The following is a 15,243-nucleotide window of genomic DNA, read 5'->3' as shown; positions in this document are numbered from 1 at the left end:
AGGTCTTCATCTCATTGTCACATTGAAACTATTTTATATAAAAATTCATCCTATATAAATATATTTACTACTACATGATAGGACATTGTAAAGCTACATCACTATTATGTAAAACTATGTGTGAACAGGATGTACCTCATTTATTGCAAACAATTTTACAATGTTTCATGATGGCCCCTTTTTTAAGGGGGGGGGGCAGATGGCTGGCACAGGGAATTTACTTCCCAGAAAATTGCTTGTATTGGATTCATGTCAATAAATGTACTGTATGTGGTTCATTGGTATTATTATTTTTTGTATCTAGGCAATGACATTGTCTACTTTGAATAGTGTGTTCAAGCATTTGAGGAACCTCTTCTGCACATTCATTCTACTGCTGTCAACATTTGCCTGGCCTTTTCTGTCTCATAGTGTTTGACTTCTAAATCATTTAACTCTTTTATTGTAATTTTTATGTACCGTAGAATAATGTGTAAAAAAAAAAGTAATAAAATGTATCTTTGGATAAAAATAAATAATCTATCTTCTTTGGTTTAATAGTTGACGTTGAACCCAAACGTTGCCGGTACCCTGTAAAGCAGAGCAGATCATGTGACTGAAAAGCATGACACATTGATAAGGAAGCAGAGTGCAAGCGGGGCAGACTGTCAAGACAGAACTAAGGTAAACGAAACATGGAAAACAAGTATTTAGTGTTGGCAGAAATTTGACAAAAGCAATGTTTGGGCATGCAATAATTTGGAAATGTCGACAAGCGACAATTAAGCTAAAACTCATGCGACCTTTAAAGGAATGCTAATGTTTATAGTCTGCTTTCACAAACAGTTGCCAGCATTTGTGCAACTGAAGAAACAATGTATCTTTAACGTTACCTCTAACGTTACACTGCAGTATTTCCTGATATAAATTCACATGGTACTTTACAATTCACGTCTATTGCGTTTGATGAAATGTATATATGATGACATAAGTCGCAAATAGAAACAGGTTATTACAGGTTATTCAGGCTTCTGTATTTCCGCATCTTTCTGGCCTCGTTCTCTAGGTTGAGAGCGTTACATGCCGACGAGACCGTGCACGCATGCGCAATCGCACGCATGTTGATTTTGTCCATCCACACCAGACGCGATCAAAACACGCAGGTTGACATATCAAAACAAACTATATTAATTTGCAGACAGTCGAAACACATGAAACCGTCATGGTCATTTACCTAGCTAGCTTTCTGTTGCTAGCTAATTTGTCCTGGGATATAAACAACGGGTTGTTATTTTTCCTGAAATGCACAAGCTCCTTTTTCCACCTGGATCTTTGAAGAATTTTGACCCATTTTGAGTCAGCCCAAAATTGTGTGCTCTCTACTCCAACAATTAATCCACAGATAAAAAAGCATAGCCTAGTTAGTTTCTAGTAATCACTTATTTTTCTGTGGACTTTATATGACGGTTGGCAACCAACTTTAAGGTGCATTACCACCACGAACTGGACTGGACCCAGCTAGCAATGAGTAATCGGCCCAGAAGTGGCCCTCTTCCTGGGTGCCGGAACTGATCAGCCCGGTGTGGGACTCGTCTACCCGAATTCAGCCGACTTTGCCTGCATCTTACCAGAATCCCCCCCAGAAGCGGCCTGATGCAAATTTAAATAAACGCATACAAAATTACCCAATTTTAGTCATTTTAAATATTACTATTATACATTTTATACATTTTATAAATACAAATTATACCCATCCACAAAAAAAAAGCATTTTGTGTCAAAGAAACACCATATACCGGGTGACTGTGTCTGCGTGCGTGCACCTGGCCCGCCTCAGGAGTCGCTATAGCACGATAGGACAAGGACATTCTGACCGGCCAAACCCTCCCTTAACTCGAACGACGCTGGGCCAATTGTGCATCGCCTCCCGGGTTGCGGCCAGCACCGGTCTCGAACCAGCATCTGTATGCAGTGTCGTAGACTGCTGCTCCACTCGGGAGGCTCCATCCACAAAGTTTTTCATGCTTATCAATTGCCTTGCATTAAGTATCAAAATACTACACAGGACTCTTAAAGAATTTAATTTAAATGTATTTAAATGTAGAAAATATGGAAAAATTAATAATGAAATGTTAATTATATAAAGCAGCCTGTGTAATCATCTGCCAGAGAGTAGCCTCAATTGGCCTTAGCCCCAAGTAATACATTTGGGCCAGATAACTCACAACGGAATCGGCCCGAGCTCAATCCCCACATCCTAGCCATAAGTAATTCTGCCAAAGGCGGCCCAGACTCTGGCCACATGATGTCGACCGAGTCTGACTCTCAGCCGAGTGCCCCTACTCTCAACTGGAATCGGCCCAGATACACTGTGCTAGCTGGGGAGTGTGGACCTCAGTTCATCTTTCAATCACCCATGTGGTTATGTTCCTAAAAAATCAATGGGGAGATGGGAGAGGCGGGACTTGCAGCATATCAGGAGTTAAACATCGAAGCATGTTACATTTTAGTGCCTGGCTATGCAGATGCTCGTTGACGCGAGCAGTTTGGATGAAATGATTGAATAAGATGTATGTGTACATTTATTTTTCAACGCAATGCAGGTGGTGTGGTCAGCATATTAGCTTGTCCTGTAGGTGGCCTCCCACTGGGCAAAAAACGTGTTGAATCATTGTTTCCACATCATTTATACCCAAACATCTGTGTGATGTTGAATCAACGGGGAAAACATTGGATTTGCGAAAAGTCCTCAATGTAAGGGCATTTTGTCTTTTCACCCAAACTTTTAATCTAAATCCAGTGACATGGTGACATTTTTTTGTTGCATTCACTTTGAATTCATGTTAGTTGACAACTCAACCAAATGTAGGCTAAATCAAAATTTGACTTTGAGCTGACATCTATGCCTAGCCTCTTTGAAGGCCTATCTAATCTGAGTGGAAGGCTGATTCATGCACAATGTACCCTGTGTACATTCATTTCTTACTCTTACCGACAGCCTATTATTAGTATGTTCAATATTCATGAATAAAATATGTAGGTTTATTCATTTTAAAACCATTTTATACAAGCAAATGGGATTTTTACCACTTTGGTGACACGCTACAGTATGTCTCGGGGAATGAGTGTACATAATGCCTAAAGCAGGTGGAATGAACTGAAGCTGTGTGAGTGACTGACCTACAACAATACTTGTAACATTTTATATTTCAAGGTCTTTGGGAGACTCTCAATGCGTCAACCATGGCCTACCAGTACGGAAAAGTGCAGGACCCAAATGTGCTTACTCAGACGATAATCTCCAACATACAGAAGATAACACAACAAAGTAAGTGAGACATATGGACAAGCTGTGCACATGTAAATCAGTACACAAGTTTTGTCATATCCTCTGAATTTAGTAGGCCTGTAGGCTATTATACTTCTCATATGAGGCCTGGGGATTGACTCAGAAGTATTAATATACATTTTACATAATTCAAAATGAAAAAAAAAAACTTTCAAATTGAATACTTTACCTATTGAATGAACACACGTACTGTTATTGTTTTGTCACAATATTTGTGCCCTGTTTCTACCAGCATCTGAAATTCAGAGAATTGTGAATCAGTTGGGAACCCCACAAGACACAACTGAGCTCAGACAGCAGCTGTGAGTTCTGTTCTAATCAGAAGAGGGCTCTTGCAGTGTGTAGCTTTTAAAGTTATTACATGCTGCTATGTGCATTTCTGTGGAATGTTATCTAAATGACGCTTTTGACTTTTCAAATGTAGCCAGCAGAAACAGCAAAATGTCAACCACCTTGCCAAAGAGACAGACCGATGTGTGAAGGAATTTGGCTCTTTGCCTGTCACAACTGAACAGGTAATCAACTTTTTTTTGTACGGTAGCTTCAACTTAATTTACAACAAGCAACAAAATGTATAGGAATTGTGTGGACTGCATGGAACGTGTCGTGTAATGCCCAATAGCAGACAGAATGTTACTCATACATTAATATGTGAACAGCACCTCAGTGCTCATTGGTCACATGTTAGGTGGGCGGGCCTGTGCTGTCCACGCTGGTCCCTGAATTACCTTTTCCTTGTGAGTCTCTTAACACAAAAAAATTGCTATAGTGTCCTCTGTTCACCTTTTTAAGAATGTATGTCATTAAACAGCACATGTCGCCATCTACAGGCAAGCATGTAAACCCTGCAATATAAAATAAATGTACATGCTGTTATTTAATCTTTTATTTTAGCCACCTGTCCATTCAATTTACCCTGCATACTTAAAGTTTTACTTATATGACACATTGGAGATAATACATTAGATAAGAATTTCTTCTCAAAATGCAATTATTTAAATAATGAACAGTTTTTCATTATATTGTGTAATGAACTATAACAGGAAACTAACTGTAAGGTACCCCTTTTTATTTATAAATTCAGCTGGTGCGCTATTCTTAAGCACATTGGGCATTTATTTCCTGTTTTTGTAGTTGTGGGGGTTCTTGTTCAAGGAAGGCCCAAGGCACACAGCATGAACATTTTTCCTGACAGCAGATATCCCACAATGTTGAAGAAATGTGTGCTTGTGTGTGGTAAAGAAAGAAATGAGTGCCTTGTGAAGTTCATAAGGAATGGCTGGAACGCCTGTAATGGCAGGAATAATTAAATTCTTACAAACATCCACAATTTCTGTTTTTCAATACGGTCTTAGATGTTTTTTTATTTAATCTTTTTCTAACTAGGCAAGTCAGTTAAGAACACATTCTTATTTACAATGACGGCCTACACCGGCCAAACCCGGACGACACTGGGCCAATTGTGCGCCGCCCTATGGAACTCCCGGTTGAGATACAGAGCAAACATCACGTACTGTACAGTGTACATGATACTGTGTCATAGCACTCTTCAATTTCAACCGATTGACAACTATTGTTAGGACTTCCGTCTCAGGCCACCACACCGTACTTTACATAAGATGTTAGTATTTCACTGCTGCTTATTAAAACATAAAACACAGCTCAGTGCCTCTAGCACTGAGTTGCAGTGCCTTAGACTGCTGAGCCACTCGGGAGCCCAAATTTAGACAATGTAAATAAAGTTATTGGTTTAATTGCAAATGCATTCTAGTTGTATTTCTTGCTAACAAAATTAATATAAATGTTTTAATAAGCAGAAGTGAAATACCAGCATCTTATGTAAAGTAGGGTGTGGTGGCCTGAGACAGAAATCCTAAGAATAGTTGTCTATCAGTTGAAATTGAAGTGCTATGACACAGTATCATGTACACTGTACAGTATGTGATGTTTGCTCATTTGTTTACTTCTTCTAGCGCCAGAGAAAGATCCAGAAAGATCGCCTTATCAATGACTTCTCCAATGCACTGGCCAATTTCCAAAAGGCACAGAGGCAGGCTGCTCAGAAAGAGAAGGAGTTTGTTGCCAGAGTCCGTGCCGAGTCCAGAGTGTCGGTTAGTAGTCAATGCTTTACACAAACAAATCAAATCGCACCTGAAATGCGAGTGCATCAGGCTCACTGTTCTGTCCCCCCTCAGGGTGGTTTTCCTGACGACAGCTTTGGAGGAAATGGAAACCCCTTTGAAAGGTCAGAGTTCAACATTTCAGTGGTCTAGTTTTTTTGAGTGCAATAGTGCACAGACATGCTGCACTAAACATACTGTGCAAGCTGTCTAAATACTACAACCCAATGTTTGTCCCCACATAAAACTGCATCCTGACTACAGAGGAAGAAATCGCTGTAGACACACTATTTTGTGGATTTACCCAGAGTTTGTAATCCCTGATTCGATTATTGTTGCCTACAGTTGTGAAGGATGTAAACATCTTCTTTTCTCAACACCACAACGGTGGAGATATTTATTTGGTCTATTGGGATTTAGCTCTATTTTTAATGTCCTGTTTTGTGACTATATAGGGTCAACCTTTTGTTCTGCTATGAATTTCTCCTCTGTACCCCCTAAAGTCGATTTGAAGCTCCGCTATGCTAGAGACTTACCATTTCTTGTAGAGCCTGCAGCTCAATCCCCCGTCAAGCCATTGACGTTTGCGCCTATACCATGACATGGGGCTTGTGAAAGCTGCCTTTTTCTACACAGAGGATCCGTACAAGAAAATCAGCATGAAATTGGCTGTAAAACCCGAACCATGTGAGCTACAAACTAATGCCGCTTTCAAAACAACCGGTAACTCAGAAATCTGACTTCAGTGCGTTCAAGACATCTGGGAACTACATTTAACATTTAAGATTTAAGTCATTTAGCAGACGCTCTTATCCAGAGCGACTTACAAATTGGTGAATTCACCTTCTGACATCCAGTGGAACAGCCACTTTACAATAGTGTATCTAAATCATTAAGGGGGGGGGTGAGAAGGATTACTTATCTTATCCTAGGTATTCCTTGAAGAGGTGGGGTTTCAGGTGTCTCCGGAAGGTGGTGATTGACTCCGCTGTCCTGGCGTCGTGAGGGAGTTTGTTCCACCATTGGGGGGCCAGAGCATCGAACAGTTTTGGCTGGGCTGAGCGGGAACTGTACTTCCTCAGTGGTAGGGAGGCGAGCAGGCCAGAGGTGGATGAACGCAGTGCCCTTGTTTGGGTGTAGGGCCTGATCAGAGCCTGGAGGTACTGCGGTGCCGTTCCCCTCACAGCTCCGTAGGCAAGCACCATGGTCTTGTAGCGGATGCGAGCTTCAACTGGAAGCCAGTGGAGAGAGCGGAGGAGCGGGGTGACGTGAGAGAACTTGGGAAGGTTGAACACCAGACGGGCTGCGGCGTTCTGGATGAGTTGTAGGGGTTTAATGGCACAGGCAGGGAGCCCAGCCAACAGCGAGTTGCAGTAATCCAGACGGGAGATGACAAGTGCCTGGATTAGGACCTGCGCCGCTTCCTGTGTGAGGCAGGGTCGTACTCTGCGGATGTTGTAGAGCATGAACCTACAGGAACGGGCCACCGCCATGATGTTGGTTGAGAACGACAGGGTGTTGTCCAGGATCACGCCAAGGTTCTTAGCGCTCTGGGAGGAGGACACAATGGAGTTGTCAACCGTGATGGCGAGATCATGGAACGGGCAGTCCTTCCCCGGGAGGAAGAGCAGCTCCGTCTTGCCGAGGTTCAGCTTGAGGTGGTGATCCGTCATCCACACTGATATGTCTGCCAGACATGCAGAGATGCGATTCGCCACCTGGTCATCAGAAGGGGGAAAGGAGAAGATTAATTGTGTGTCGTCTGCATAGCAATGATAGGAGAGACCATGTGAGGTTATGACAGAGCCAAGTGACTTGGTGTATAGCGAGAATAGGAGAGGGCCTAGAACAGAGCCCTGGGGGACACCAGTGGTGAGAACGCGTGGCGAGGAGACAGATTCTCGCCACGCCACCTGGTAGGAGCGACCTGTCAGGTAGGACGCAATCCAAGCGTGGGCCGCGCCGGAGATGCCCAACTCGGAGAGGGTGGAGAGGAGGATCTGATGGTTCACAGTATCGAAGGCAGCCGATAGGTCTAGAAGGATGAGAGCAGAGGAGAGAGAGTTAGCTTTAGCAGTGCGGAGCGCCTCCGTGATACAGAGAAGAGCAGTCTCAGTTGAATGACTAGTCTTGAAACCTGACTGATTTGGATCAAGAAGTTCATTCTGAGAGAGATAGTGGGAGAGCTGGCCAAGGACGGCACGTTCAAGAGTTTTGGAGAGAAAAGAAAGAAGGGATACTGGTCTGTAGTTGTTGACATCGGAGGGATCGAGTGTAGGTTTTTTCAGAAGGGGTGCAACTCTCGCGCTCTTGAAGACGGAAGGGACGTAGCCAGCGGTCAGGGATGAGTTGATGAGCGAGGTGAGGTAAGGGAGAAGGTCCCCGGAAATGGTCTGGAGAAGAGAGGAGGGGATAGGGTCAAGCGGGCAGGTTGTTGGGCGGCCGGCCGTCACAAGAAGCGAGATTTCATCTGGAGAGAGAGGGGAGAAAGAGGTCAGAGCACAGGGTAGGGCAGTGTGAGCAGAACCAGCGGTGTCGTTTGACTTAGCAAACGAGGATCGGATGTCGTCGACCTTCTTTTCAAAATGGTTGACGAAGTCATCTGCAGAGAGGGAGGAGGGGGGAGGGGGAGGAGGATTCAGGAGGGAGGAGAAGGTGGCAAAGAGCTTCCTAGGGTTAGAGGCAGATGCTTGGAATTTAGAGTGGTAGAAAGTGGCTTTAGCAGCAGAGACAGAGGAGGAAAATGTAGAGAGGAGGGAGTGAAAGGATGCCAGGTCCGCAGGGAGGCGAGTTTTCCTCCATTTCCGCTCGGCTGCCCGGAGCTCTGTTCTGTGAGCTCGCAATGAGTCATCGAGCCACGGAGCGGGAGGGGAGGACCGAGCCGGCCTGGAGGATAGGGGACATAGAGAGTCAAAGGATGCAGAAAGGGAAGAGAGGAGGGTTGAGGAGGCAGACTCAGGAGAAAGGTTGGAGAAGGTATGAGCAGAGGGAAGAGATGATAGGATGGAAGAGGAGAGAGTAGCGGGGGAGAGAGAGCGAAGGTTGGGACGGCGCGATACCATCCGAGTAGGGGCAGTGTGGGAAGTGTTGGATGAGAGCGAGAGGGAAAAGGATACAAGGTAGTGGTCGGAGACTTGGAGGGGAGTTGCAATGAGGTTAGTGGAAGAACAGCATCTAGTAAAGATGAGGTCGAGCGTATTGCCTGCCTTGTGAGTAGGGGGGGAAGGTGAGAGGGTGAGGTCAAAAGAGGAGAGGAGTGGAAAGAAGGAGGCAGAGAGGAATGAGTCAAAGGTAGACGTGGGGAGGTTAAAGTCGCCCAGGACTGTGAGAGGTGAGCCGTCCTCAGGAAAGGAGCTTATCAAGGCACTCTGGAAAAACTAGGTCTGACTGGGAATAATCTTTTGTAACGGGCATCGAAACTGGAATTCCAGTTCTCTCGAACGCCCCGCAATGTCACCACTATCGCTAAGGTAGACTCTCACGATCACGGCAGCGTTGGTTGTTTTGCTCTATGACATGCTATATGTTTTACGGCAGTTGTCTGAATTTTCGGTCACGGACATCCTGACTTCGAAGAGGTCTTCTCACAAAACTGACCATCCAGACTGAACCGTTGGATACAAACTAATATGTCACCAATAAACGAAAGGGGAGACTCTCACGAACATAAAGGTTCTGTTCAGCTGGTCTACGGGAGTCGTCTGAAGGTGGCTGTACAAATTGCAAAAAGTGAATAGGGGGTAAAATACATTTTCTTATCTCTCTCTCAGATATAGGACAGACACTTCAAAACCTTGTTCCTTTATGGTTTATTTTTTATGTCTGTTTTTCCATTTCTGAATGTGTTATTCAATGCGTTGATGAAACATTGAATTTGGCATCATATATATATATTTTACTTACTTACTTACAAGGGTCCTAAAATTCCAAATCAAGTGGTTAAATTGGACTTTTTATGACCATCTTAAAACAATTCCATATGTTAGCTTAGTAGATATTGTGATGTAAGGGCTACAGGGGTTTTAACCATCAAATGAATGTTCACATACAAATCCCACAGTTTACTATTCTCTGACTGCTACCGGTCTGCTTGTTTATCGAACAATCTACTTTAGTGTTATCATGTCAGTCTTTTCAGGCCCATCTCTCTGGCCCAGTCTGACAGAGTGGGAGGTGAGTGTTTGCTTTGGGGTGGTTGACCGTGTTTCCCATGTCTGACTTTGCAGTGGGGGGCAGGCCCAGGTCCAGTCTCAGTCCCAGGAGGTGGCCATCACTGAGGAAGACCTGCAGCTCATCCAGGAGAGAGAGACTTCCATCAGACAGCTAGAGGTGACAGCACTCGCATATTGTTACTCATAAACCCGAACCATGTGAGCGGTCATCGAACTCGATTATGTGCAAGATTCAGGGTTCAATTAAGATTTTGTATGAGGTCTATTGTTCCTCCAAATAACATTGGTTGCCTTTCAATAAATGTATACAGTAAGCACACCTTATGCTATCCTGCAAATCACACTTACGTAATGGATTTCTATACAGTTTATTTAATCTGTTATGTTGTCTGTGTATTCAATGCATGGTTTTACTTTTTTTCAGTCTGATATTACAGATATAAATGAAATATTTAAGGACTTGGGAATGATGGTCCATGAGCAGGGTGATATGATCGGTAAGCATCCATGTAGTCATTTACACCTCGACTTCTGAATACATCAAACTCTTCCAATTTCAAAACATTGACAACATACTGCATGTTTAGGAGCCTTTATGGAGAAGAGTCTAACGAGCGTTCTGGGAACAGAGGATGACAATCAGCTATGCCACACACACACACACACACACACACTGAAATATGTCACACAACACTCAGAGGAACAATTCAAGGTGTTAAAACTGACATCCTCTGAGAGTTGAATCATCGTCATAGTGTACAAGTCAAAAGTAACAGTGTTCTGAAGTAAACATCCAACTTTTTTGCAAAGTTAACAAAACATTAAACCTAAACTGTGAACTTCTGTGAGAGAATGACCCTTTCACTGTATTTTCTTATACCCCTAGACAGTATAGAGGCCCATGTCGAAACTGCCGACCTTCATGTTCAGAATGCCACCCAGCAGTTAGCACAGGCTGCAGACTATCAGGTAGGTAACATGGAAATTATTATTAAATAAATACATCATTCAATTAAATTAGTAAATAAATTGTGACAACACTGCATCGAATCAACTTGCATATCACATTAAGTGTTTCTTCTGACCCTTTCAGCGCAAATCTAGAAAGAAGATCTGCATTCTCATTGTCGTTCTGGTCGTACTTGCTGTTGTCGTTGGTTTAATCATCTGGGCATCAGTTAAAGGATGATGATGCTTTTCACACATACTTTGGTCCTGGCAGTTTCATGATTCTTTAGGACTAAGTTTGAGTTTCAAGGCCCATTGCTTGTAAAATGAAGACAAATGTGACAGCTGTTTTGTACTGTCACTTTACTATACTGAACAAAAATATAAACGCAAAATGTAAAGTTTTGGTCCAATGTTCCATGAGCTGAAATAAAAGATCGCAGAATTTTTTTCCACATGCACAAAAAGTTTTTTTCTCTCGAATTGTGTACACAAATTTGTTTACATCCCTGTTAGTGATCATTTCTCCTTTGCCAAGATAATCCATCGCCTGACAGGTTGTGGCATATCAAGAAGCTGATTAAACAGTGTGATCATTACAAAGTGGAAACAATGCCACAGATGTCCCAAGTTTTGAGGGAGCGTGCAATTGGCACGTTGACTGCAAGAATGTCTACCAGAAAATGTCATGTCCATTTCTCTACCATAAGCTGCCTCTAAATTGTTTTAGAGAATTTGGTAGTACATCCAACCGGCCTCACAACCGCAGACCACGTGTAACCACACCAGCCCAGGACCTCCACATCCAGTTTCTTCACCTGCGTGATTGTCTGAGACCAGCCACCTGGACTGGTGATGAAACTGAGGAGTATTTATGTCTGTAATAAAGCCCTTTTGTGGGGAAAAACTATTTTTGATTGGCTGGGCCTGACTCCCAAGTGGGTTGGTCTATGCCCACACATGGCTGCACTCCTACCCAGCCATGTGAAATCTGTAGATTAGGGCCTAATGAATTTATTTCAGATGACTGATTTCCTTATTGTATTGTAACTCAGTAAAATTGTTGCATGTTGCGTTTATATTTTTGTTCAGTGTATTATATTGAAATATAAATAGATCACTTTTCAAGGGAACTTTGTCAGTGTGCCATTGTTGGCTTCTATTTGTCAAAATAGTCCATCAGTAATGAATTAATAATGTATAAACTCCTTAAATTCTATATGATATAAAGATCTGCAGACACATACAGTGAGTATACAAAACATTAAAAACCAGGTTTCACCAGGTGAAAGCTGTGATCCCTTATTGATGTCAGTTGTTAAATCCAAATCAATCAGTGTAGATGAAGGGGTAGGAGAACTGTTAAAGAAGGATTTTTAAACCTTGAGACATGGATTGTGTGCCATTCAGAGGGTGAATAGGCAAGACAAAAGATTTAGGTGCTCTTTAAACAACAGGCGGCACCTTAATTGGGGAGGACGTGCTTGTGGTAGTCGCTGGAGCGGAATTAGTGGAATGGTATCAAATACATTAAACACATGGTCTCCATGTGTTGGATGCCATTCCATTAACGCGGTCCCAGCCATTATTATGAGCCATCCTCCCCTGAGCAGCCTCCACTACTTTGAATGGGTTATGGTAGTAGGTGCCAGGCACACTGGTTTGTGTCAAGAACTGCAACGCTGCTGGGTTTTTCACGCTCAACATTTTCCTGTGTGTTTGAAGAATGGCCCACCAGCCAAAGGACATCCAGCCAACTTGACACAACTGTGGGAAGCATTGACGTCAACATGGGCCAGCATCCCTGTGGAACGCTTTTGACAGCTTGTAGAGTCCATGCCACAACGAATTGAGGCTGTTCTGAGTGCAAAAGGGGGAGGGGGTGCAACTCAATATTAGGAAGGTGTTCCTAATGGTTGGTACTGTATGCTCAGTGTATATAGTAGTCTCTTGTTCTGTGGACCAATGCTTTTGTGTCCAGGCTTTTGCCTTTTTAATCCTGGGATATTGAAATCATATTTTTGTTGATTGTTAATTAATATTATAGTAAGAAGAATACACACAGAATATGCCCGGAATAGGCTTGTTTAAGACCTGATTATAATGGACCGTAGCCTTGTCTATGCACTAGAGGTCAAGGATTGTGCAATACTAAACAAGATATTGCATCACTTTTGCTGTAAGATTCTTCCAAGGAATGCTGCCTCATTCTTCACTTTATGAATTTGTATTTAATCTCATAACTACTCTCACTGTATGATTAAATATGTATGGATTGTACACGATTTTGGACCAGTGAATGTTTTTGCTGCCTCACAAAAACAGCTCTTTCTGTTTTCATTTTCTTCAATAAAAAGCAGTGCCACACTAGATGCAATGAACTCTTAAAGCTAGAATCCGTAGTTGCTGTATCAATTTTTGGACTTATAAATTGATGACACATACCCATTAGTTCTTGAAGAATATAACTTAGAAACGCCTAATGAGCTAAGGTCAACTGTCATACCTAGGGCTGTGGCGGTCATGAAATTTTGTCAGCCGGTGATTGTCAAGCAAAATAGCTGTCTGTCTCACGGTAATTTACCATTTAATTAACATAAGCAATTTTAGCATCTCCTGGCTTCCACACATAGCCTACAAGCCATTTTAAAAAGTCTAATATATCCAGGTAATATAGCCTACACCTTCACAATGAATCCATTATTTATTTTAGACTGGTCTAAAGGAGCATGATATGAAGAAAATGTAGTCGCTTTCAGAAGAAAAGAATAGCATGCTCTTTATTTGGGACCATCACTCTTGTTTTCTCCCGCAATTGCATAGTCTTTAGAAATGTTGCGCAACATGAGCTCATGGGCTCGCAAGAAGTGTTTGATTAGATTTTCGAATACATTTGCATTGATGTCAGAGTGATTATAGGGACAATAGAGTGCTGAGTACCAGGCAAATAGCATGTTTGGTAGGCTACTAATGAACAGCAGCAGCATCAGAGCTTGGAAGAAGCCTAATTACCATGACCAAACGGTTATGTGGAATTTGACTGCCTTCATGACTTGTGACTGCCGGTGTGGCGATAATACGGTCGCCACAACAGCCCTAGTCATACTTTATCAGAACCCAAAATATATGCTTATTTAAAAAAAATCCCAAATAATGTAAATGTAGACATGGTTAAAACTATTTCATGAATGGTCAGTCCTTGCATCCATACCTCTGTCTATTAATTTGAGACTGGGTACATTTCTCCTGGCCCAGCCCCCAACTTTTTACCAAAGCTGAGGCAGGGTGTCCACTTTGTTATTGTTCCAATTAAGGATTATACCTGCCCTAAACTCTCTCCTGGCCCCTTACACTAAGCCTGAATTTGTCTTGCTAGGTGACCTAAACTGGGACATGCTTAAACCACCTGTAATGACCTTAGTGATCACAGTTTTACAGCCTGTGTTCGTAATGGCTGCTCAGTGAAATGACCTGCCCTGATTTGTCATAGACGCTTGCTAAAAACTTTAATGAGCAAGCCTTCCTTCATGAACTGGCCTCTGTAAAATGGTATAGAATCAGCTTGATCCCCTCTGTCGAAGAAGCTTGGACCTTCTTTTATGATATTTTCAGTGTTATTGTTAACAAACACGCCTCCATAAAGAAAATGATAATTAAAAGCAGATTTGGCCCCTGGTTCGACCATGATCTTGCAGAGTTAGTCCACCTCAAGAATTGCATTTTGCAAAAACCTCGGCACAAAAGGCTCGGCACACTAAAGATTGACACCTCTAAAGTAAAGTAGTCAAACGTGTGTATTTTGTCCCATATTCCTATCACGCAATGACTACATCAAGCTTGTGACTCTACAAACTTGTTGGATGCATTTGCAGTTTGTTTTTGGTTGGGTTTAAGATTATTTAGAAAATGTCTCGACACTTCTACATTGATGTACTATCTCTCGTTCAGGCAAATAAGAAATAAGTTCACTCAGGCTATCCGGAAGGCCAAAGTTAATTACTTTAAGGAGCAGTTCTCTCTCTGTGGGTCTAACAGCAAGAAGTTCTGTAAAATGGTTAAAGACCTGGAGAATAAGCCCTCCTTCTCACAGCTGCCCATGTCCCTTAATGTTAGCTCCTGAAACTTGACCCCCAAAAAACATCTGGGTCCAATGGTTTAGACCCTTTCTTCTTTAAGGTTGCTTCCCCTATCATCGCTAAGACTATCGCTGACCTTTTTAACCTGTCTTGCCTTTCTGGGGAGGTTCCCATTGCTTGGAAGGCAGCCACGGTTCGTCCTTTATTTAAAGGGGGAGATCAAGCTGATCCTAACTGTTATAGGCCTATTTCTATTTTTCCCTGTTTATCGAAAGTGTTGGAAAAACTTGTCAATAATCAACTGACTGGCTTTCTTGATGTCTATAGTATTCTCTCTGGTATGTAATCTGGTTTCCGCTCAGGTTATGGATGTGCCATTGCCATCTTAAAGGTCCTCAATGATGTCACCATTGGCCTTGATTCTAAGCAATATTGTGCTGCTATTTTTATTGACTTGGTCAAAGCTTTTGACACGGTAGACCATTCCATTCTTGTGGGCCGGCTAAGGAGTATTGGTGTCTCTGAGGGATCTTTGGCCTGGTTTGCTAACTGCCTCTCTCAAAGAGTGCAGTGTATAAAGTCAGAAAATCTGCTGTCTC

At 42.6% G+C, this 15,243-nt stretch overlaps 1 protein-coding gene across 2 annotated transcripts; it reads left to right on the top strand.

Moving 5' to 3' along the window:
* The first annotated feature begins 590 nt into the window (after window positions 1–590).
* LOC135557535 (syntaxin-7-like) lies at window positions 591–12,964 on the top strand. 2 transcript variants are annotated; one of them, XM_064990863.1, is made up of 10 exons: window positions 591–663; window positions 3,194–3,307; window positions 3,561–3,630; window positions 3,753–3,843; window positions 5,302–5,439; window positions 5,524–5,573; window positions 9,675–9,777; window positions 10,045–10,117; window positions 10,507–10,589; window positions 10,714–12,964. In XM_064990863.1, the coding sequence occupies exons 2-10, from the start codon at window positions 3,223–3,225 to the stop codon at window positions 10,807–10,809; spliced, it is 789 nt and encodes a 262-aa protein (XP_064846935.1). In that variant the 5' UTR covers window positions 591–663; window positions 3,194–3,222; the 3' UTR covers window positions 10,810–12,964. The 2 variants fall into 2 exon arrangements, with proteins under 2 accessions (XP_064846935.1, XP_064846936.1); XM_064990864.1 differs by lacking the exons at window positions 10,507–10,589; window positions 10,714–12,964 and adding an exon at window positions 10,208–10,500.
* Window positions 12,965–15,243: the final 2,279 nt, after the last annotated feature.

The sequence above is a fragment of the Oncorhynchus masou genome, chromosome 16, assembly GCF_036934945.1.
Source record: "Oncorhynchus masou masou isolate Uvic2021 chromosome 16, UVic_Omas_1.1, whole genome shotgun sequence".
Classification (NCBI taxonomy): Eukaryota; Metazoa; Chordata; class Actinopteri; order Salmoniformes; family Salmonidae; genus Oncorhynchus; species Oncorhynchus masou.
The sequence above is the reverse complement of the archived record's forward strand: the minus strand, read 5'-3'. Positions and strand labels throughout refer to the sequence as shown.